This window comes from Schistocerca serialis, chromosome 8 (genome assembly GCF_023864345.2).
Source record: "Schistocerca serialis cubense isolate TAMUIC-IGC-003099 chromosome 8, iqSchSeri2.2, whole genome shotgun sequence".
Classification (NCBI taxonomy): Eukaryota; Metazoa; Arthropoda; class Insecta; order Orthoptera; family Acrididae; genus Schistocerca; species Schistocerca serialis.
The window spans coordinates 324,050,885-324,076,042 of record NC_064645.1 but is presented as its reverse complement, the minus strand read 5'-3'; the positions used below and the strand labels follow the sequence as shown (position 1 = coordinate 324,076,042).

Genomic DNA, 25,158 nt, shown 5'->3' with positions numbered 1-25,158 from the left:
GCAATGCATAACTAATTTATCTACTACCAGAAAACTGTAATTGAGTGGTATATTTGAAAATGTGAAGTTAATGAGAGCTTGAAATTTCACGTTCTTTGATTTGTTACTGGTGGCACTTATAATGTGACAATTCTGTACTGGCAATGTTTGTATGTTCATTATTTGTTTGAGTTCATTATATAAAGACATTGAAATGACACTTGCTGCTGCTCCTGTATCTAACATTACTTCCACTTCATAACTACCAATCATAACTCGTGTTATAGCGTGAATAATCTTCTTTATTTTACTATTAAAATCTACATCCTGATATAATTCTTTTTCTATTTTCTTACTGTCATCATATCGGAGAAAACAAATCGTTGGTTCCGTTGCGCTCTGCTCCCTATCGACCGTAACTCGAGCGCTTAGCTCGGTCGTCGTTCGTTTTCTGGCAAATTCGGTTGTTGCTTCGGGTTGGGGTCATTGCCCAACTCAATAATATTTACATTTCTGCCGCATGTCACCCAAGTATCAGCTGTTTGGTTGTTGACATTAACTCGCGTCGCATTGGGAGTTCCGTTAGGTAGGAATTGAGGGTTGCTGTATTGCATGTGTTGTGACGGTGGTCCATTGTGATTTCCCTATACATTATTTCACCCATGACTGTAACTGGTATTGTCATTACTGTTATTCCTGCAATACATGTTTGGATGTTGTTTTATGTTGTTTCTCTGAAAATATCCTGGATGGTACCTGTTATGCTCTCTTCTTTGATTTCTATGATTTCGGTTCCTTCTTCTGTTGTTATTTTGAATATAACTGTTATTGTTCTGATTGTAATTACTGTTCGGATAACCATTATAGTAATAATTACCGTTTCCCTGCCAAAGCTGCGAGTTGTTTCTCCTAATATCGAATGGATTTGTCCCATTGTAGTGCGAATTGTTTCTTGAGAAACATCGTCCAGTACGCCTTAGATAAGTTCGTACCGACTAAGGTCCAAAGCGAGGGGAAAGATCCACCGTGGTATAACAATCATGTACGAAAGGTACTACGGAAACAAAGAAAGCTTCATCATAGGTTTAAGAGTAGTCGAATCATAGCTGATAAGGAAAAGCTGAACGAAGCGAAAAAGAGCGTAAAGAGAGCAATGAGAGAAGCATTCAACGAATTCGAACATAAAACATTGGCAAACAATCTAAACAAGAACCCTAAAAAGTTTTGGTCATATGTAAAATCGGTAAGCGGATCTAAATCCCCTATTCAGTCACTCGTTGACCACGATGGCACCGAAACAGAGGACGACCGAAGAAAGGCAGAAATACTGAATTCAGTGTTCCGAAACTGTTTCACTGCGGAAAATCGTAACACGGTCCCTGACTTCAGCCGTCGCTCGGACGCCAAAATGGAAAATATTGAAATAAACGATATCGGAATTGAAAAACAACTGCTATCACTTAGTAGTGGAAAAGCATCCGGACCAGACGAGATACCCTTAAGATTCTACAGTGATTATGCTAAAGAACTTGCCCCCTTTCTATCAGCAATTTATCGTAGATCGCTGGAAGAACGTAAAGTACCTAGCGACTGGAAGAAAGCGCAGGTCGTTCCCATTTTCAAGAAGGGTCATAAATCAGATGCGAATAATTATAGGCCTATTTCGCTTACGTCAATCTGTTGTAGAATAATGGAACATGTTTTGTATTCTCGTATTATGACGTTCTTAGATAATACAAATCTCCTTCATCATAACCAACATGGATTCCGCAAACAGAGATCATGTGAAACTCAGCTCGCCCTATTTGCCCAAGAAATTCACAGTGCCGTAGACACTGGCGAGCAGATTGATGCCGTATTCCTGGACTTCAGGAAGGCATTTGATACGGTTCCGCACTTACGTTTAGTGAAAAAAATACGAGCTTACGGAATATCGGACCAGGTTTGTGATTGGATTCAGGATTTCCTAGAAGAAAGAACACAACATGTCATTCTTAACGGTTCAAAATCTGCAGATGTAGAGGTAATTTCGGGAGTACCGCAGGGAAGCGTGATAGGACCTTTATTGTTTACAATATACATAAATGACTTAGTTGACAACATCGGTAGCTCCGTGAGGCTATTTGCAGATGACACGGTTGTCTACAAGAAAGTAGCAACATCAGAAGACTCGTACGTACTCCAGAAGGACCTGCAGAGGATTAATGCATGGTGCGACAGCTGGCAGCTTTCCCTAAACGTAGATAAATGTAATATAATGCGCATACGTAGGGGCAGAAATCCATTCCAGTACGATTATGCCATAGGTGGTAAATCATTGGAAGCGGTAACGACCGTAAAATACTTAGGAGTTACTATCCGGAGCGATCTGAAGTGGAATGATCACATAAAACAAATAGTGGGAAAAGCAGGCGCCAGGTTGAGATTCATAGGAAGAATTCTAAGAAAATGTGACTCATCGACGAAAGAAGTAGCTTACAAAACGCTTGTTCGTCCGATTCTTGAGTATTGCTCATCAGTATGGGACCCTTACCAGGTTGGATTAATAGAAGAGATAGACATGATCCAGCGAAAAGCAGCGCGATTCGTCATGGGGACATTTAGTCAGCGCGAGAGCGTTACGGAGATGCTGAACAAGCTCCAGTGGTGGACACTTCAAGAAAGGCGTTACGCAATACGGAGAGGTTTATTATCGAAATTACGAGAGAGCACATTCCGGGAAGAGATGGGCAACATATTACTACCGCCCACATATATCTCGCGTAATGATCACAACGAAAAGATCCGAGAAATTAGAGCAAATACGGAGACTTACAAGCAGTCGTTCTTTCCACGCACAATTCGTGAATGGAACAGGGAAGGGGGGATCAGATAGTGGTACAATAAGTACCCTCCGCCACACACCGTAAGGTGGCTCACGGAGTATAGATGTAGATGTAGATGTAGATGTAGATGTTTTGTTGTGGTTTCGGAGGCGGATTCCAATAGCCTCTGTCATTTCTGTTGTTGTGCATACGCGAATTTCTTGGATGGATCAGATACAATTGATTGAAATTCCTGATTTCATCTCTGTTAACAACATCTATCTCATCAACATAACTGAAAAAATTCTTTATGTTGTCCTCGGATACTCCTATTAATTTATCGCGGTAAGGAAATGGTAAGTGGCTTTTAAGTGTTCTAATTACGTCTGGTAAATCTGCTGGTTTTTTCCAATATAATGTTTTGTCTAGGTAGCGTTCAAAGTATTGACGTAAAGTCTCTTTCTTCGGGTTGTAAATTTCTGGATTGTATACTTCTCGTTTTAAACTTTGTTGTTCTGTGATCGATAAGAATTCCTCAAGAAATGCTTGTTCAAACTGTTCAAATGTTAAACATTGTTTTTTCATTGCTGCTCCCCACTTAGCTGCTCTTCCATGTAACAAATTTGTAACATATCGAATTTTATCAGCTTCTAACCGATGTCTCAGGAAAATACCGTCAAAAGAGCGGATGAAAACAATCGGATGCACTTTGTCTTTCTCATCACATGAAAATGTCTGAAAGTATCCATGTCGTACTAATGTTTCATCAGCTACTCCCGATGGTATTATGGGTCCTGCATTTTGTGTCAAACTGTGTATAGTATGTGGTGATGTCTGATAATAATTTTGATCTTGTGGTAGCATTGAAAATGGTTCATTGGGATTTGTATCACTCATTGGTAATCCTATTTTCGGCTGTGTGCTGGGTGTAGCATTATTCGGATTCTCATTTGTGTTTTGGTTGCCTGTTATGGGTTTTGGTATCACTGACAAACTTGGTATTACATTTTCTTTAAGTTTACGTACCTCTTTCTGAATATTATCTGTTTCTCCCTTTACTTGTTCCTTTGTCTTATCTAAAATGATCTGTGTCATTGTCTCAAACTTCTCATCTAAATAATCATCACATAATTTGCATTCATGTACAAGGCTCTCTGCTAGAGTTGTCATTCTTTAAAGATGCTACATCTGCTCTTTCTTCAAGTTTTTCTAACTTTTCCTGTAAGGATTTCTGCTCCTATGTTACATCATTTAATCTGTCTGAAAGGTCTGTAATCGTCAGGTCTAAGTGTTCTTGGTTTGTTTTTACGGAATTGTGTGACTGTCATAATTCGTCAACTTGGGTACTGGTTTTCTGTTGTTCAAAAACTGCTGTTAACAATTTCTCATTACATCGTTGTAAGTCAGTTTTTGTCTCGTCACTGAATTCCATAAATACCTTTTCTTGTCTCATAACCTTGTCTGATAAGTCAGTAAATTTCCTTCCAAGACTACTGGTGGTTTCTGTCAAGTCGGCAATTTGTCTCGATTGTTTTTCAAAATTTTGTTTTATGTCCCGTGTCAGTTCATCGAATTTAGTGTCAAATTTCCCAATGTCACGTTTTAAATTGTCGTCTAAAGCGTCAAATTTTCTGTTTCGGTCACCAAGTAACTTCAGAATCTGTTTGAGCATGTCAGAGTCCTGTGTCTTCGTTTCGGCATTTTTTTGTCTCTCATTGATGTCTGGTTCTGAAGTTGACGTTGTCAATGTTGCGTTTTGTCGCATAGTACTCACTCTCCATTCACCTGTATATCTGTTTAAATATAGGGGTTGTTGTCTTAATCGATTCGGTAAAATTATGTCTTGAACATCCTCACTATTAAGTTCAATATTCATTTGACTGTCTGACATGTTTTGCTATGTGTTACTTTCACTAAGCTCGTCCGCGGAAACAATTTCTACACGTCTAGCGTCCATCTTGCGATTTTCGTAATTAATTGCAAATAAAATTTTCCAATGGCAAAAAAAAATTTTAAAATATGATATGTTGAAATCTGAAATTTCTTTTATGGAAATGGATATTTCTATATGATTTTTAATTAGAAATTGAATTATTAAACTGGTACTGAAATTTCCCTCTCACAAATAAATGACTGAATATGCTCTTCACTTATCATTTGCAATAATAGTAAATCAATTTTAACTACAATTAGGAAAAATAATTTCGAAATAAATGGATCGGAATAAAGGAAGTACAGATGGCTGCTTGAAACTGGAAAAAATATAAATTTCTGTACTCACCAATTTTTTTTTGTTCTTCAGTCTTATGTTGCAAATGTAGTGTCAGATATACAGTTTTCAATCCAAAATTTTTCTTTCGTCTCCCTGCAAGTTATTTTATGGAACGTTGTCCTTTTCCTTTTCTTTTTTTTTTTTTTAACAAATTAATTTCCTCAGCATGAGAATGAAAATTAACACAAATTAATAACAGGCAAAACAATATTGTTGTAAATTTCATGCACGTAACGTTAAAATTTAAATGAATGAGACTTAGTCCAAATTCATTTTCTGATGCTATTAAGTGATTAAAATTAGACAAAATGTCCAAAAGTTATAATAATTGCACTTGTATCAAATCCGGAGATTGTAAGTCCTGTCACCAGGACGCCAATTGTAGTGTTTCCTTTACTCGGGGTTCTGCCGTGAAAATATAAAATAGAAAATCTGATTGGGTTTTTAATTTTGGTGGTTTCAGTTATGGATAAGGCAGACTTCGTATTATTGATTGAGATAGTGCTGTAATTTGACCGTGCATGGCAGACCGGGTCGGGAACACTACAAAAAACGACTGTACGGAAATAGCATCAGAAACTAGTGGAAATTTACCTTACAATCTTGTTAGAAACGCAATACTAATTACAATATAGTCTTCATGTCTGTCCTCGTAATTCCCTTGTAGGACAACCCGTCTTTCACTTTTCTCCGTCTGTTGAAAACTTCTTCAAGTTGTCACTGTCATGATCAATTCACAGATTCGCTTTGTAATATAATTTTAATTTCCACCCAAAAGCGCATTCAACACAGCGCGGAGAAATACACGTCTTTCGTATCAAGACAAGAGAGAGAGTAATCAATTAGCTGTTAAAAACAAAACCTACGTGAAAGAAAAAAAAAAATTATTTATAAAAATTGGTCGCTGGCGCAGCGCTCTTCCGCATGCGCGATCGTAAATTATATCTTTGTATTGGCGGAGACGGGGTAGTCAAAGTGCCATTACAACAGATGGCTCTCCGATCGACCGTGGGGTCGGGTGTGCCTTCGCCATTGGCACTCGTGTCTTTTGATTGGCTTCCGGCACACTGCTCAGTATTTACAGCCAAGCCCTTCACCCTGTATCAGGCCATGGAGTACATTTGGCAACATTGACTTTTCAGTTGTGTCCTCTGCTCAGTCACTCGGCGCCCTTCAGAGTTGTGTGCGCTGTACACTGCCCATCTCTTAGTGCAGCGGGTCCAGGAAAACTGTCACTTGATCACTCTTTGTGGAGCCAGTGTGATGTTTCTGTGGGTTCCTGGTCATGTCGGTCTGCCAGGAAATGGGGCTGCTGATGCTGCTGCCAAGGGTGCAGTCCTCATACCTCAGCCCACGACTTCCTATGTTCCCACCGATGATCTCTATGTTGCCATCTTTCAGGAGGTGGTGTTCCTTTTGCATTGCCAATGGTCCTCCCTTCGCGGGAATAAGCTTCGGCTTATTAAGCCTCTTGCAGTGACTTGGACGACCTCCTCTCGGCTCTCCCGCTTGGGTTTGCCGTCCGAGTAATCGGCTGTTTCAGCTAATGACGCACGGCTGTCAACCGCGTTTTACTTTTTATCCGCCAAAGCAGTATGGTGAAGGCCATTTAATTTTTAGTTTTGGACCTCCGTTTCTGTATGCTGTCTATTTTAGCCCTTTTTCCACATGCCTGTTTTTAGCTGTCTTCTCTTATGTCACTTGGGACTCACATATAGTCATTTTTTAACTCCTCTCTGTCTTCGTGTTCTATAGTTTTGACTTGAACGCATATGATTCAAGTTGTTTTTTGGACTTGAATCATATGGGAGCGTAATCTGGCTAGGGCGAAGATTTATTGATGACATCTTCATGATCTGGACTCACAGTGAAGAAGAACTTCAGAATTTCCTCTCCAACCTCAACTCCTTTGGTTCCATCAGATTCACCTTGCCCTACTCCAAATCCCATGCCACTTTCCTTGACGTTGACCTCCACCTGTCCAATGGCCAGCTTCACACGTCCGTCCACATCAAACCCACCAACAAGCAACAGTACCTCCATTATGACAGCTGCCACCCATTCCACATCAAACGGTCCCTTCCCTACAGCCTAGGTCTTCGTGGCAAACGAATCTGCTCCAGTCCGGAATCCCTGAACCATTACACGAACAACCTGACAACAGCCTTCGCATCCCGCAACTACCCTCCCGACCTGGTACAGAAGCAAATAACCAGAGCCACTTCCTCATCCCCTCGAACCCAGAATCCCCCACAGAAGAACCACAAAAGTGCCCCACTTGTGACAGGATACTTTCCGGGACTGGACCAGACTCTGAATGTGGCTCTCCAGCAGGGATACGACTTCCTCAAATCCTGCCCTGAAATGAGATCCATCCTTCATGAAATCCTCCCCACTCCACCAAGAGTGTCTTTCCGCCGTCCACCTAACCTTCGTAACCTGTTAGTTCATCCCTATGAAATCCCCAAACCACTCTCCCTGCCCTCTGGCTCCTATCCTTGTAACCGCCCCCGATGTAAAACCTGTCCCATGCACCCTCCCACCAGCACCTACTCCAGTCCTGTAACCCGGAAGGTGTACACGATCAAAGGCAGAGCCACGTGTGAGAGCACCCACGTGATCTACCAACTGACCTGCCTACACTGTGACGCATTCTATGTGGGAATGACCAGTAACAAACTGTCCATTCACATGAATGGACACAGGCAGACAGTGTTTGTTGGTAATGAGGATCACCCTGTGGCTAAACATGCCTTGGTGCACGGCCAGCACATCTTGGCACAGTGTTACACCGTCCGGGTTATCTGGATACTTCCCACTAACACCAACCTATCCGAACTCCGGAGATGGGAACTTGCTCTTCAATATATCCTCTCTTCCCGTTATCCACCAGGCCTCAATCTCCGCTAATTTCAAGTTGCCGCCACTCATACCTCACCTGTCATTTAACATCATCTTTGCCTCTGCACTTCTGCCTCGACTGACATCTCTGCCCAAACTCTTTGTCTTCAAATATGTCTGCTTGTGTCTGTATATGTGTGGGTGGATGTGTGTGTGTGTGTGTGTGTGTGTGTGTGTGTGTGTGTGTGTGTGTGTGTGTGTGTGTGTGTGCGCGCGCGAGTGTATACCCGTCCTTTTTTTCCCCCTAAGGTAAGTCTTTCCGCTCCCGGGATTGGAATGACTCCTTACCCTCTCCCTTAAAACCCACATCCTTTCGTCTTTCCCTCTCCTTCCCTCTTTCCTGATGAGGCAACAGTTTGTTGCGAAAGCTTGAATTTTGTGTGTATGTTTGTGTTTGTTTGTGTGTCTGTCGACCTGCCAGCACTTTCATTTGGTAAGTCACATCATCTTTGTTTTTTTATATATATATATATATATATATATATATATATATATATATATATATATATATATATATATCTTTGAACTCTTACGTATTATTACCCAATCATGTGGTTTATACAGCCTAAGAGGGATCAGTTAAGAGGGACGAGTAAGTCAGAAAACATAAAGGGTGCCCAAGTTTATAACAGGTTTGTTTATTGTTACCTGTAGCAAGATCACAGATTGTGCATGTATCCTGTAGGTCACCACACTGGCAAATTTCATCATCAGTGCTGAGCCATATTTCCGGAGGTGTCTGCATCATGACTGCTCAGTTCTCACTGTGTTCAGCATCTTTCATGTCATATAAGACAGGTGCGAGCATGCAGCAGGTTCCTCTTCGACATTCGTTGGGTGTGACTCTGGCAAGTATTGAGCCTGGAACATTGTTCTCGATGAGCAAAATTGTTTTCAGACAACCATGACCAAAAATGACTATGGCTTTTTTTTTTTTTTTTTTTTTCAAAACCACCCTTTAGTATAGTATCAGTTAATAACAGGTGAAATAATTTTAGTAAAAGTAATAAAGTTGGAGATCTCCTGCGTGATGGGATAACACTGATGCAATTGGTCTCTCCTCAGTTTGAAGAGCCACCAGTCAAACGAATGGTTAACACTCAACAGTAGATAGACTGCATGCATATAAAGACATAGTGTATAGTGGGAAGATAGGTGGAAAAGCCCCTGCAGTTATAAAATACTGATAATAAGTTATCTTCTTCTGTCTGTTTCAGTACACTCATAGAACTTTGAATGAGAGTTTGCATGCATGATGGGAGACTATTCACACTTTTGTGGCGTTTGTGTGTTACAAAGAATTTTCTTTTGGTTATTTTCTTTTTGTTCCAATTGGAGTTCTATGATTTGTGACAAGCATTTGGGAGAAAACAATTGTTCTTTGACTTGCTGTTCATTATTTTGAGTTTGTGTGTGATGCCTCATGATGCTATGGAGACATTTTGAACTCTTATGTGAAGTATAAGCTTTAGTTTTGGTTAAATTACCTATGAAATTTCCTTTCTTGCAGTTCATGGAAGTATTGGATCGTGTTGGAGAAGGCAGTGATGTATTTTCACAGAAAGATTTACATAAACTATTTAATGAACAAGGCTATTCAGATTATATTGTAGTGTATCTCCGCCTAATAACTTCTGGACAGCTTCAGAAGGATTCAGAATTTTACCAACATTTTATAGAGGGAGATCGTTCAATTGCTGATTTTTGTCATCAGGTGAGAACTTTTTTTTTTCCTTTTTTTTTCTTTTATAAAATGTGATGTGTAAGGGTAAAGTGTTGTCAGAATTTCAAAACATAGTCACACTTCAGTTTAAAGTATATAAATTTACTGGATTTCGTAGATTAAAAAAGAAAACTTGCTATTAAATAATAAGCAGCCATAATAATTAGCTTTCCATGTTTTCATTAGATAAGCCTTTGATAATTGTGCTGTTGTTGAAGATCATGACTAATTTCAGTAACAGTCTTCGACAGTATTTCAGAAATGATTTTGGTGTTATTTGTGCAGTTTAAACTAGTTTGACTAGTAGTATTTCCAGGAGATAACTTGAATTCTATGGATATTATTTATGCAATTTTAAAGATGTCCTGATGAGTTGTGGCATGTAACAATCTGTTCTTTCCCTAATATTGTTGATATTCCAACCTAGAGTTTCCATTGTCTAACTTTCTAGTAACGTGTATTGCTATATATAGCAGTAAATGTCAAATGGCTCATAGAACAAACTAGAGCTTGTGAGACAAAGGGTATGGAAGCTGACAGTGTATGGTAGAAATCAATCTTGAGCATCATGTTGATAGAAAATGTTTTGCTGTCTCTTGTCTGCATCTGTTTTTTCTGTAGGGAACAGTCAAATGAAAACCGAAACCCGCCACAACAGGACCAGTGATTCCATTCAAAAAGAATCACTGAACCGTTCAGATATTTATCCCACTGGAAGACAAAACAATCAATTCCTGTTTTGCTAAACATGGTTGGCTGTTGATGGATCCACAGCCGCACCCACTCTTCCTTGCCCGACTGAAATGGATTTTCACACATCTCTTTTCAGGTTGCCAAAGATGTAAAAATCGCTGAAGTGTAGCTGTCATCTGATTGGCAGTGTGGGGGTGAGCATTATTATGCAACAGGATGATTCTCTGACAGCATTCCTGGGCATTATGACTTTGACACATTGCAGTTTCTGCAAAGTGTCTTCATAGCACTGTGCACCAATTGTGGTTCCACGATTGAGGAACTCGATAAGCGAAGGGCCCATTGCACTCAGAGGAGGTGGCCATCATGAGCTTACCGGAACTTGTGTGAACAATTTTGGATTTCTGGTTGGGGAAATGTGGGATGTTTCCTGTGTTGGCTTTGCCATTTCCCATTGGGCTGTTGGAATCACTATGTGATTTTTACATCTTTGGCAACTTGAGGAGAGACATACGTGGACCTCAGTTTGTCAGATGAGGAAGTGCTAGAGTGGGTGCAGTAGTGGATCAGGCAGCAGCCATACAGGAATTGGTAGTCTCGTCTTGCAGTGGGATAAATGTCTTAATGGTGTGGTGATTACTTTTGAATGAAATCATTCCATGGTCCTGTTGTGGTGAGTGTTCGGTTTTCATTTAACTGATCCTCATATATCGTTAGGCTAGAGGTTGATGAATGCCACCAGCTCTCCTGTACTGTAGAGAGGGGTTACTGGAAGAAGTAAACTGTGAGATTGGATTGTGAGTTGTGCCTGGGTGGCTCAGCCATTAAAAGTGTAGCTTGCAAAACACAAGTTTCTATACTTAAATCCAAACTGACCATGTAAGTCTAATGTAGCAGGATATTAGAACACTTCCAGTTATTTGTATGGGCCATCAGCAAGCAAACAAATATCAACCCAACCAAAAGTGTCATACTTTATACTGGTTGGGTAGAGAGAGAATTGGATTTACCAAATGTGCGGTAACTGTTAATGCACGTCTAGCTGTACCAGGAATTGGATGCCCAGAAACACATGCAGGTATAGATGCATGCTTTTTAAGAATATTGTGCAATTCTGAAACAATACTTAAGTGTAAACTCCTTTTGTTTTGGTGTGCGACTTGGTATGTACCTTTTCTGCTGACGATGTAAAACAGTACCGGTGTACCAGTGTGGCTGCAGTGGTCTTCTGTCTTAGAGTTGACTTCCTCTTGGAAGAGCTGAATTTCAAAATGCAAGTCGCCATCACTTTGGGAGAAGGAAATTAGGATGTAGCTCGATAGTAGAATGAAAGCTTGAGACTTCCACATGTTAGAGCTTTACACAATACTGAGATGACTCAATTGCATATGTCTTTCATCAGCTCAGAAGACTGACAGACACAGAGATCGGTGGAAAAACACAAATGAGTTACGTAAGAAAAATGATAGTTGTCCCTTCAACAGTCTTACTCAGATAATCATGCCTCCCTACAAATCTTTGCAGCATGGGGACTGCGCGAATATTTATTTGTATGTGCAGATGCTTTAAAGAACCTACATAACTTCTAGATCTCCAGATAGGCTCCATTAGTATAGATCGTGCGAATAATAGTACAGTATGCACTTTGGTCTACAAGATGTTTGTTTAATAATTAAGAGGGGCAGTAAGAAATTTTTGAAATATCACCTCTTTTGTATTTTAAAAAGCCCTTCAATAGACAATAGCTCTATTGAGGGAAGTCATTGTCTCCCATAGGCTATTTTTATTTTTGAAATAAACACTTTATTTTGGGCTTTTTCGCTGTTAGATAATTTTCAAGCTACCTGGTAGTGAAGCGAATGACAAAACTTACAACAGCTTCAAGAATAGAAAATATAGTCAGAAAGCTATATATAAACTTTCTTCGCACCTCTGTCACAGTGAAAAATTGTAATCACTTATCTTACCTTCCACACATTATAGTGAAGAAAGCACCATCTAATCTTAACCCTAACAAAGATTACTTATGAATGTGGTGGTAATGGGCACAATCTACATATACATCACTAGTTAGCAAGATTTACATAAAAAAGTAAAAATATGAATTATATTTGGTATTACTATCAAATGACATTACAATTTACTTTCACAGATGTGAACTCCGTACGTAAAATGATAAAATCCAACCCTCATGAAGGTCTTTGTCACTGTGCCAGCGTCGTAAACCGCATTAAAATTCATTAGTTCACATTTCAAATAAAACTAGATGTGACGTCGTTGACATCGAAAAATCAAATGGAATACGTCAGTGAATATGACAGATAGCTGAAACAAAGGAAATAAATACATGTTTATAAAGGCTTACATGTTGTACTACTGTTTTAAGAGATGCTAATTTGCATGTTTTTCTTTTGTTTAAGCTATTTTTCTATGTCTCTGATGACACAGTTGTGGAGTCATATTTGCTGACACGTATGCCATTTGATTTTTAGACATTGACCATGTCGTGTCCAGTTTTATTTGAAATGTGAACTACTGGATAATAATGTGGGTTATGTTGGCACAGCAATAAAGACCCGCAAAAGAATTGGATTTCATCATTCTGCATATGAAATTCATATCTGTTAAAGTAAGTTGTAACATCATTTGACAGTAATGCCAAACATAAATCATATTTTTACTTTTTTATGTGAATTGTACTAACTGTTAATGTGTATGCTGGTTATGCCTGTTGCCACCACATTCATAAATAACCATTATTAGGGATAGCACGTGATGGTGCTTCCTCCACAGTAATGTATGTAAGATATGTTATGTGACTACAGTTTTTCACTGATGGAGGGGTGTAAAAAGTTTTGTACATTTCTGACTTTATTTTCCATTCTTGAAGCTACTGTAAATTTTGTCATGTGTTTCACTACACATTGCTTTAAAATACTGTGGGGGTTCAAATTAGCTAATACCAATGAAGCATGATATAAGGTATGTATTTCTAAATTTAAAACACCCTACACAGAACAGTAACTTCCCTCAGTAAGTTCTCAGTAGCTGTGGAACCATACATGCAAAAGATAAAAATAGCTATTAAGAGATTTTAAAATGGAATTCCATTCATTGAATCTGACACTGTCTGTTAGTTGTATATATGCAGACCAAAGTGACAAATGAAAATTTGTACTATGGCCTAGATGAAAACCTGAGTGTATATCTCACTAGGCACATGCACTAATCACTGTGCCTTCCAGGCACTAGAACAGCATTGCAGAGGCTCTTCGACTGTATAAACCCAGGTGTAGCAGATTTCATCAAATGAAACTATATGATTCCAGAGATCTTTCCAAGTCTCAAACATTTATGATGCATATATGGAGACTGGAATGATGAGTGAAGCCTCTGTGCAACAAGAAATAATATTTATATTTGATAATCATAAAGATGGATTTGTGCACCTAAATTCACACTTTAAAATACAATGAGGTGACAGAAGCTATCGGATAGTGGTATGCACATTTACAGATGGTGGTAGTATTGTGTACTCGAGGTATAAAAGGTCAGTGCATTGGTGGAGATGTCATTTGCACTAGGGTGATTCATGTGAAATGGTTTTCCAATGTGATTAAGAGCTGCATGATGGGAATTAACAGACTTTGAATGAGGAATTGTAGTTAAAGCTAGATGCATTTTGAAAATTATTAGGGAATTCAATATTCCGAGATCCACAGTGTCGAGAGTGTGCCGAGAATACCACACTTCAGGGATTACCTCTTACCACAGACAACACAGTGACCGACAACCATAACTTAATAATTGATATCAGTGGCTTTTGCATAGAGTTGTCAGTGCTAACAGACAAGCAACTCTAACAATAGAAAATCTAGGATGGACTGTAGCAATGTTGCAAAAAGGATAGTTGCTACTCACCATATAGCAGAGATGCTGCCATTCATGGACTTCATGTTTCCAAACCAGGCCACAATTGGTTTAAAGAACATTCTGGACCAACGAAGTGAATGACTTGGCCACTCAGAACACCTTATATGAATCCCATCAAACAGTTATGGCATGTAATTGAGAGGTCAGTTCCAAAATCCTGCACCAGCAACACTTTCGCAATTATGAATAGCTGTAAGTGGCAGCTTGGCTCAGTGTTTTTGCAGGGGACTTCCAACAGCTTGTTGAGTCCATGCCATGTTGAGTTGCTGCACAATGCTGGGCAAAAGGTCGGATAAGGTATTGGGAGGTATCCCATGACTTTTGTCACCTCATTATATGTACCACAGGTATTTATGTCGTCGTCAAGGATTTTTTAATAACATCCATTATGTGTAAAATTTTGTTCTTATTAAAATTGCTTTAGTAACCTATCCTACAAAAAGTTAGGCCAAATTTCATAATTCATGTAACGCAATTCTTAGACAAATAAGAACTGTTGTACAGGTGAGAGATGGTCCAAAGTTTTCATAAATGTGTATGTAAGATGATTAAATCTATTTATCGTTTTGTCCAGACTTTAAATTTGTGAATTTTTTTCCCCCTTACTTATGTCATGGAAATGTTGTACCTGTACAATAGAAGAAATGATTTTTTATTATTTTTTAGGAAGTGGAACCTATGTATAAGGAGAGTGACCACATTCATATCATAGCCCTTAGCTCAGCTTTGGACATAGGTATTCGTGTAAGATGCATGGACAGAGGAGAGGGAGTGGAGGTGATTGCTCATGATTTTCCAGAAGGTTGCAGCCCAGCTGTCCATCTTTTGTACCGACCAGGTCACTATGATATATTGTATCCATGAGCACAGCTGGCTAATCGTATGCTAAAGGGGCTTGAAGTATGATGTTCTTTTGTGCACCGTTTTTATTTTCATACAAATTTTGTCACTGGAGCACCACCCGTGCTGTACAAGCATTTTGGATATTTCTGTATTCCAAAGTGTGTTCTACAGAAAATTTGTATTAAGTTGCTATGTACATTAAAATAAATTTTTAATAAAAATTTCTGTATTGTTTTACTCCTGCATTAACTATACGTCTTGACTACTACTCTTCTGAAATGACTTTCGTGACTTAAATGTACACACAGCAACTTGAATGCCAAATTAATGACTGTAAAAACACAGTTTCAATATTGTATCTGTTCTTGACACCAATGATCAAATCCCATGGATGACACACATTAGTATCAATATGATTATTAATAAGAGAGGAAGTGCCACTACTGCCTATAAATAAGTGTTTATTGTGGGCTTAAATTTCATAATTATTTTCTCCCTGATCTCACATTTATTAACATGGCTGAGAGAGCTGAGCATCTTGCACTTTATGAATCAGCAATATGAAATAGTGAAATTTCAGTTTGACCTCGTGTTTCTGTCATAATATACTTTCCAGTTGTTGAGAGCATACTGTATGCATTAGGCCATTATATGAAATGGGAATGTATCCTACTGACCCATTTATTTTGCAGGTGAGCTCGCTCACTTGTTCTTAAGAAGCAGTTTGTTTACATTGTGAGAAAAGTGTAGTATCAATTTATTTTTAGCAGCATTTCACTCACAAAAGAACAAAAAGTAATCAAAGATTGGTGAGTAGGAGGTTTTAAAACAAAAATTCATTTGTACCTGTTTGAAGAAGTTGTGTTTTTTCCAGGGGACTGCTTACAAATCCAAAGAACACCCTTTTTCCTCTCCAAGTAGATTTTCTGATTCTGAATTCTTTCATTTTCAGAAACTCTCTCCAAAAGCAGTAAAAGACAGTGAAAACAAATTCTAAAAATAGAATCACCTAACTTTCACTTAATGTTCTTCCATGGTACTACACAACATCACAACAAAAATAAAGCCATGATTTGATTGCAGTTCTTGACCATAAAGTGAAATAGTTTTTTCGTGTACAGTTCTCACATTCTGTAATAGTATTTAATAAATATAGTAGTTAGGTAATATTCCCAACAACTGTGAGAGTATTTAGAAGTGTTGCAATGTTGCACGACTGGCAGTCAACAAGAGTTCTATACTGTTATAGTAAAATAACAAGAAGTACCTGGGTTAACATGTAGGGGGCCTAAGGGCAGTGTCTGGTCTATCAGCTTGAAAGATTAGGAACTATCCCTTCATCTCAACCAAGTTAGGGGATACCCACCTTCAGTGCCATGCGAAGGGTTTGTGTGCCTCAGTGAAGCTGAGGGCTATGACAGTGGTAGTGTAGCAAATGGTCAGGCCACCCAAGTCAGAGAGGCATCAGCAGAGGCCGAACTTTTGTCCCATACTTTAAGGATGGAGGGACTGAGTGTTTTTTTCCTCCTAGGAAGATCGACCAGCAAGGTTAGGAAAGAGCATGATGAACCCAAGATTCACAAGCTGGGGACTGATCAGTGCTGTTGGCCCTCTTTTATGATAAACTCTGAGCGTTCTTCAGAAACCATTGTTAGGTGTGACAACAGAACATTGTGCTTCGGAGAAAAGGATCTTGGCTTACTGCGTGATGATGGAGTGGATAGTTGTTGAGGCGAAAAATTTGCTAGAGTACAATCTGTGGAGACCTGCCACAGTCCAGATGTATAAAGGGTGCCATACACAATCAAACTTGTTTGTTAAATTTGTTCTTTTCTATCCACAAATTTGTCAGACAAGCCTGTACACATACGAAAAAAGGTTGTCAATTTAACCTCACTTCTGAAGCAGACGCTGTACCTGTCCTGAAGTATTTTGACACTGGTGGTAATGGCTACCAATGCAGACAAAGCATTTTTTGCATTAACTTTAGCACTGAGTATAAAGGACATAAGGAGGGGGTTACGGGAAAGAAGGTCTTCTGATAGGTGTCTCAGTGGCTGCACAACTAGATGGTGTAGTACAGAGGATAGAGCATAAAAGAGAAAGAGAGGTGGAGGGAGTGGGGGGGATAAAAGAATAGAAAAGTAGAGAGGGAGTTGATTGTAACATGGCTGTTGTTTATTAGGCATGAAATGCTTGTGAATGTAATGCAGTAGAAGGTGATGGGTGGATCTGTGGGACAGGTCTTGTACCTGGGTCAATGACAAGGGAATGACCCATGGGTTGCAGGATAGGAATAGTGATGGATAAGGATATTCTATAAGCTGAGTGGGCAGCAGAACACTACTGTGGGTGATCTGGGGAGGATTTTGTATAGGGTATTCATCTCAAGCCTCAACAAGAGGTAGTTGAAGCCCTGGTGAAGGATATGGTTAAGCTTTTCAAGGCAAGGTTGATACTGGCTGATCAGAAAAGTGCTGCTGGTGACTAACAGGGTAACTTTTGTCAAAGGAGTAGGCAGCACGGGAGATCTGTTTATGGATGAACTGGGTGGGTTATTGTCTGCTAATAAAGGCTCTGATAAGATTATTGGTATATTTTGACAATTCCTGTTTTCCACTGCAGGCGCGGTGTCGCAGCTGGCAAGGCTGTAAGGAAGAGATTGTCTGAAATGGAATGGGCAACAGCTGTCAAAGTTAAGGTACTGCTGGTGGTTGATGCACTCACTGTTAACAGACATAGCTATGGAGCCACCTGAGAGGTGGAGGTTGGCATCTAGGAAGGTGGCGCATCGAGTTAAGAAGGGCCAAGTGAAGTGGGTTTTGGAGTAGTTGTTGAGGTTATGGAGGGAAAAGTAAAGGTTGTTTTTGCCATGACTTCAGGTCATAAAAATGTTATCAGTATCTCTGAACCAGATAATGGGTTTTAGGTGTTGATTGGATAGCAAGGATCCCTTCAGATGGTCCATAAATAAGTTGGCATAGTATGGTACCATTGATTTGTTTATAAATTTGGGCTTCGAAATTGAAATATTTGTGGGGCAGTGTGTGGTTAGGAGGTTTAGGAAGAGGTGATGGGTTTGGAATCAGGATGATGATGTGAAAGGTAGTGTTCCTTCACTGTAAACCATGGGTATGGGGTAGGGTTGGTGTATATGGACACCACGTGCACAGTGACCAACTGGTGTTAACAGGATAGGAACTGTGGAGAGGCAGTGAAGAAAGTGAACATTGTCTTGAATTTAGTATGGGAGGTTATGGACAACACTCTTTAGGTGTCAGTCAACAAAGGCAGATGTTCATTCAGGTGGAGCATTCTGGCCAGCCACAATGGAACAACCAGTAGGGAGACCTAAGGGGTTAGGTTTATGAAGTTTGGTAAGTAGGTAAAAGTAGAAGTGTTTGGGAAGTAGGTAAAAAGAAGAGTGTGGGAGGTGTCCCAAACATCTCCCTTGCTCTCTCCTCTCTCTGTCACCCACTTCATCTCCAACTTCTGTGCCCCCTCCCCTTATTTCTGTATCTGTTTAATGCTCTATCCTGTGTACTTTCGTCTTGTGCAGCCACTGATCCATCTGTCAAAAGACCTGCCTCTTTCCTGCTATCCCCTCCCTGTGTCCTTTGCTACCCTGTCCCCAATTTCTTCGGCCCAGGCAACTGATTTCAGTAATCGATAATCAAAAATAAATCCTGCCGTTGCCACAAGAGTGTGTCTTTGGGTGTCTGTGGTTGTGTTAGTGAATGTGTGTACTTTTACCATAAAAACAGCAAGAGCCAGATGGCTAGTGTGAATAGTGTTTGTTACATGTTTCTGAGCTCCAAACGTCAAACTGCTATAGATGAGCAGTTGCCGTTTCCTTGTATTATGTATTGTTGCACCCAGGAATTTCCATTATTGTTAAAACATGTTGTGCATGTGACATGTCTGTCAAGTGGTCAAATATTTCACAAACCTGTAAATGTTCACAGGTTAGCAGGACACTGCCTGAGTTGACCTTTATTTCCCTAACTGAAGTCAGATTCCAGGGAAACCAAATATAACCAAAATTACTCATGATAGGACAGTGACAGACAGGTAGCACCTACATCCAACCATCAAAGGAGCAGAGATGGTCAGCTCACCTGAGAAGTATCAAAACGATAGAAATGGGGCACAAGTTTGTCACCATACATACATACATAATCGAGGAGGAGTAGTGTCATATTTCAATGAGGAATTTAAACTTCCAGCACAGGCCAGGAGAATATAGAGGAACTCAGGCTCAAATTTAAAAGAATAGTTGACTGTGCACTGAATAGATATGTACCCAGCAGAACAGTTCATAATGGGAGGGAACGACTATGGTGTACAGTCACCGTAAAGAAACCTCTGAAGAAACAAATTACTGCATAATATGTGTAAAACAGAGTGCAGGGCTATAGATAGAGACTTGCTGAATGGCTGAATGAAACACATTTGACTGTCAAGAGAGCAATGCGTCATGCCTTCAATGACTACCGTAGCAGAATACTGTCAAGTGATCTTTCACAGAACTCAAAGACATTCTGGTTGTATGTAAAGGCTGTTAGTGGCACCTAAATTAGTGTCCAGTCCCTAGCAAATGGGACAGGAACTGAAATTGAGAGTAGCAAAGCAAAAGCTAAAATGCTTATCTCCATATTCAAATGTTCCTTTACAAAGAAAAACTCAGGAGAATTGCCACAATTTAATCCTTGTACTGTTGGAAAGATAAATGAAATAAATATTAGTGTCAATTGTGTTGTGGACTGGCAAGGCAGCCAATCCACAGTGACGGGTAGCCGAAAGGCACGCATTTAAGCTCACGCAGGCTGGCGTGAGGTCTGGAACTGGACAAGGTAATTAATATAGCCAATAACGTACGTAGCTGCTGGAATACTTAACTTTAATCCATAATTGGTGAACATCGGTCTGACGGTACATGCATCACAAGATAAATAGCAAATGATAATGGCGCCTTGCTAGGTTGTAGCAAATGACTTAGCTGAAGGCTATGCTAACTATCGTCTCGGCAAATGAGAGCGCAATTTGTCAGTGAACCATCGCTAGCAAAGTCGGCTGTACAACTGGGGCGAGTGCTAGGAAGTCTCTCTAGACCTGCCGTGTGGCGGCGCTCGGTCTGCAATCACTGATAGTGGCGACACGCAGGTCCGACGTATACTACCGGACCACGGCCGATTTAAAGGCTACCACCTAACAAGTGTGGTGTCTGGCGGTGACACCACAAGTTGTGTTGAGAAACAGCTGAAATCATTCAAGATGAACAAAGCTCCAGGCCATAATGGGATCCTGTCGGATTCTATACTGAATTTGCACCTGAGTTACCACCTCTTGTAACTATAATCTGTCATAGATCCCACAAGCAAGCCCAGTTCTTGGAAAAAGGCTCAGGTCACACCCTCCTCAATAGGGGTAGTAGAAGCAGTCCACAAAACTATCGTCCAATATCCTTGATATCAATTTGTTGTAGAATCTTATAACATGTTCTGAGCTCAAATGTATTGAGGTATCATGAACAGAATGACCTCCTCAAGGTCAATCAGCATGTGCACATAGATCATGTGAAACCCTACTCACACTTTTCTCTCATGACATACTGAAAGCTTTGATCCAAAGTCAGGTAGATGCAATGTGTCTTGATTTCTGAAAAGCATTTGACTCAATGCTGCACCTATGCTTATTGCCAAAAGTAGGTATCAAGTGAAATTTGTGACTGGATTGGGGACCTTTTGGTAGGGAGGATGTAACATGTTATCTCGAATGGAGAGTTTTCATCAGATGTAAAAGTAACTTCGGGTTTGCCCCAGGGAAGTGTGTTGGTACCTTGCTGTTTGTGTTCTATAGTGATGGACTTGCAGACAATATTAATAGTAAAATCAGGCTTTATGCAGATGGTGCAGTTATCTGTAATGAAGTACTGTCGAAAGAATGCTATAAATTAAGCAGGCAAAAAGGAACACAAATGTCTCAAAAATTAGATTGACAGGAAGTGCAAAATGGCTAAGCAGGGATGGCTGGAGAGCAAATGTAAGGATTCAGAAGCATATATCACAAGGGGGCAAGATAGATACCGCCTGCAGGAAAATTAGAGGTACCTTCAGAGAAGAGAGCACCACCTGTATGAATATCAAGAGCTCAGATGGAAAACCAGTCCTAAGCAAAGGAGGGACAGCAGAAAGATAGGAGGAATCTACAGAGGGTCTATACAAAGGTGCTGTACTTGAGGGAAATGGGTGAGGACATAGATGAAAATGAAATGGAAGATATGATACTGCGTGAAGAGTTTGACAGAGCACTGAAAGATCTAAGCCAAAACAAGGCCCCGGGAGTAGGCAACATTCCATTAGAACTACTTATAGTCTTGGGAGAGTCAGCCATGACAAAACTCTTCCGTCTGGTGAGCAAGGTGTTTGAGACAGGTGAAATACCCCCTGACTTAAAGAAGAATGTAATAATTCAATACCAAAGCAAGTGTTGACAGGTGTGAAAATTACTGAACTATCAGTTTAATAAGTCACAGTTGCAAAATAATAACAAGAAATTCTTTATAGACGAATGGAGTAACTGGTAGAAGCCAACTGCGGGGAAGATCAGTTTGGATTCCATAGAAATGTGAAGCAATACTGACCCTACGTCTTATCTTAGAACCTAGGTTAAGGAAAGGCAAATCTATGTTTCTAGCATTTGTAGACTTAGAGAGAGCTTTTGACAATTTTGACTGGAATACTCTCTTTCAAATCCTGAAGGCGGCAGGAGTAAAGTACAGGGAGTAAAAGGCTATTTACAATTTGTAAAGAAACAGATGGCAGTTATAAGAGTCGAGGGGCGTGAAAGGGAAGCAGTGATTGAGAAGGGAGTGAGACAGGGTTGTAATGTATACCCAGTGTTATTCATTCTGTATATTGAGCAAGCAGTAAAGGAAACAAAACAAAAATTTGGTGTAGGAATTAAAATCCATGAAGAAGAAATAAAAACTTCAAGATTTGCCAATGACTTTGTAGTTCTGTCAGTGATAACAAAGGACCTGGAAGAGTGTCTGGAAATGAGGATATGAGATGAACATCAACAAGAACAAAACTAGGATAATGGAATGTAGTCAAATTAAATCAGATGATGCTGATGGAATTAAATTAGGAAATGAGGCACTCAAAGTAGTAGATAGGTTTTGCTATTTGGGAAGCAAAATAACTGATGGTGGACAAAGTAGAGGTGATATAAAATGTAGACTGGCTGTGGCAAGGAATGCATTGTGAAGGAGAGAAATTTGTTAGCATTGAGTATAAAGTGTCAAGAAGTCCTTTGTGAAAGTATTTGTATGGAGAGTAGCCATGTATGGAAGTGAAACATGGGACAATAAATAGTTCATACAAGATGAGAGTAGAAGCTTTTGAAATGTGGGGCTACAGAAGAATGCTGAAAATTAGATGGGTAGCTCACGTAACTAATAAGGAGGTACTGAACAGAATTGGGCAGAAGAGGAATTTGTGGCACAACTTGACTAAAAGGAGAGATCACCAATTTACGACAGTTGTTTAATAAGTAATGCCCCACATTCCTTTAAAAGGCCATTAATGTACAAAGACAAACGTCCTTGCTGGTGTAAAAAATCGTCATGGGTTTACCGCTGGATCACGTTGTGCAAATTCCACAATATATCCTCGGAGCAACTGTCTGACATTTTCAGGCGGTTCAACCTTGTTTGTGTCTACGTACGACTGATGGTATCCGCACGTCGACAATCTGTTTTTTGAATGAGTGTGCGAAGAATGCGCAGGCGTGGAAGTCACTCATGTGCAATAATTTGCAGATAGATGGTGCCATATTCAAAATCCCTGTGCTGAAAATCAGAGAGCGGCTCTCCTGCACGTGCGCTGTACGCTGCATTTTCCAACAGTACGGCCAGACGTTACTCACCAACGGCTGCACTAGGCCGATATTACGATGGGCCTGTTACTGAAGAATCTTGCATTCAATGCAGGGTTCCAGGCTGTGCTCAGTTAAAATCCCGCATCCTTGTTGATGGGGTCATCAGCTGTACAGATATGTATTGCTTCCTTAATGACGCAATCCCAGAAAGATGATGTCGGGGATAAAACTTACATCTTTTCATAAAGCATCCAATGTCCTGTATTCAGACAGTGTTCCGCAATTGCCAAGTTTTCCCATTGACGAATGCGTGTATGACGCTGATGTTCATTGCAGAGTTCTTGTACTGTGCAGCATGTCTGGGCTATATACGCTGCCCCACATTGACAAGGAATCTTCTACACACCACATTTCCTCAGGCCAAGGCCATCCTTCACCAAACCCAACAGGTTTCCCTGTTTTGCAGATGGTTGAAAAACACACTTAATTCCATATATGTCAAGGGCTCCTCCGATTCTTGACGGTGTGGCACCTAAATACAGCAAAAAGGCCAAAGTGGTGGGTGTATTCGTATCTTCATTCTGCTCCATTGATTGAACTCGCCTGGGCCTGAAGGCATTATATATCTGTTTCTCAGAATAACCATTTTGTCTGAGCACTGTCTTCAAATAACGTATTACACTCGACAGGCTTTCAGGATCAGATACCACATCTGCTATATGAACTTACATATTGTGCAGGATGATGGCAGCTTGTGGCCTGCAAATACAGATCTGTATGCGAGACGCTGCGTCCCAAGGTTCCATCTGCTTTCCTTTGTACCAAAACTTCAAGAAAAGGTAAAATACCATCTTTTTCCACTCCCATTGTGAAGTTTATATTCGGATGGAGTGAATTCAGATGCTGAAGAAATGTAGGTAGAGTATCAAGTCCAAGTGTCCACACCACAAATGACTGTAGTGCATTTTCTTCAAAGTACTCCACAAAATAATTGTCCACCACAGGAGACAGAGGGCTTCCCATGGTGAGACTGTCCACTTGTTCAAAAAATATTGGGTCATGAAATAAGAAGTATGTTGAAGTAAGCATGAGTTTAAATAATGCTACTATGTCCTCCTCAAACTTGTTGCTAATGAGCTCCAAAGAGTCCTGCAATGGCACCTTTGTATATAAAGACACAACATAGAAACTTACTAAGAGATCCGATGATTTCAATATAAAAGTTTTCAGGCGACTTATGAAATCTTCAGAGTTTCCGATGTGATAGTCGCACTTGCCTACGAGAGGTCCCAATGGTGATTTCAGGTATTTGGTAACAAAATAAGTAGGTGCTCCTATGTTGATACTTACAATGGGACGGATTGTTCCCCATTCTTATGAATCTTGGATAGGCTGTAGAGTCTAGGAGGAACTGCAGCTTGTTGACGCAAACCCTTAGTGACTTTCGCTGGAATCAATCTCTTCCTGATGAGTTCCACAGTCTTTTTGCGGATCCTACCCGTCAGATCACTTTTTAATTTACTATATGCAATATTTGCGAGCAGTTTGTATATCTTGCTGTTATATTCTGTGTGGGAGAGAAGCACAGTAGCATTTCCTTTGTCAGCAGATAAGATGATGATGTCTTGGTCTTCTCTCAATTGTCGTACAGCATTTCTTTCAGCTGAGGTGATGTTAAAGTTGGACCTCTTAGATGAAGCAAGGTGTGGCATATCACGCCTAATCTCTCAGGCAGCATCCTTAGGAAGTTTCAAAACAGCTTGCTCTATTTCACTAATCACATCTTGGTTGGGAATGGTCTCTGGTGTAGGTGCAAAATTCAGACCCTTCTCTAGCACCAAAACTGCAGCATCGTCCAAAGTCTTCTCCATGAGATTAAACAAAGTATGTTTTCTTGGCAAGATCCATAAGAATGGGGTACCTCTCTGTCCCATTGCAAGTAACATAGGTGCACCTATTTATTTTGTTGCCAAATACCTGACTTCTCTTTTGGGACATCTCATAGGCAAGTATGACCATCACATTTGAAATTCTGAAGATTTCATAGGTCACCTGAAAACTCTTAGATTGCAGTCATCGGATCTCTTTGTAAATAAAGACACAACATCGAAACTTATTAAGATGCCCTT

General features: G+C 40.0%; 1 protein-coding gene across 1 annotated transcript in view; it reads left to right on the top strand.

Annotated features, from left to right (window-relative positions):
* LOC126416182 (ubiquitin thioesterase otubain-like) overlaps positions 1-15,382 on the top strand; it is a 74,891-nt gene extending 59,509 nt beyond the window's left edge. Inside the window, exons 5-6 of the mRNA XM_050083763.1 lie at positions 9,467-9,670; positions 14,972-15,382. Coding sequence (XP_049939720.1) covers positions 9,467-9,670; positions 14,972-15,169 — 402 coding nt within the window. The 3' untranslated portion in view covers positions 15,170-15,382. The remainder of the gene's footprint in view (positions 1-9,466; positions 9,671-14,971) is intronic.
* The last annotated feature ends 9,776 nt before the right edge of the window (positions 15,383-25,158 follow it).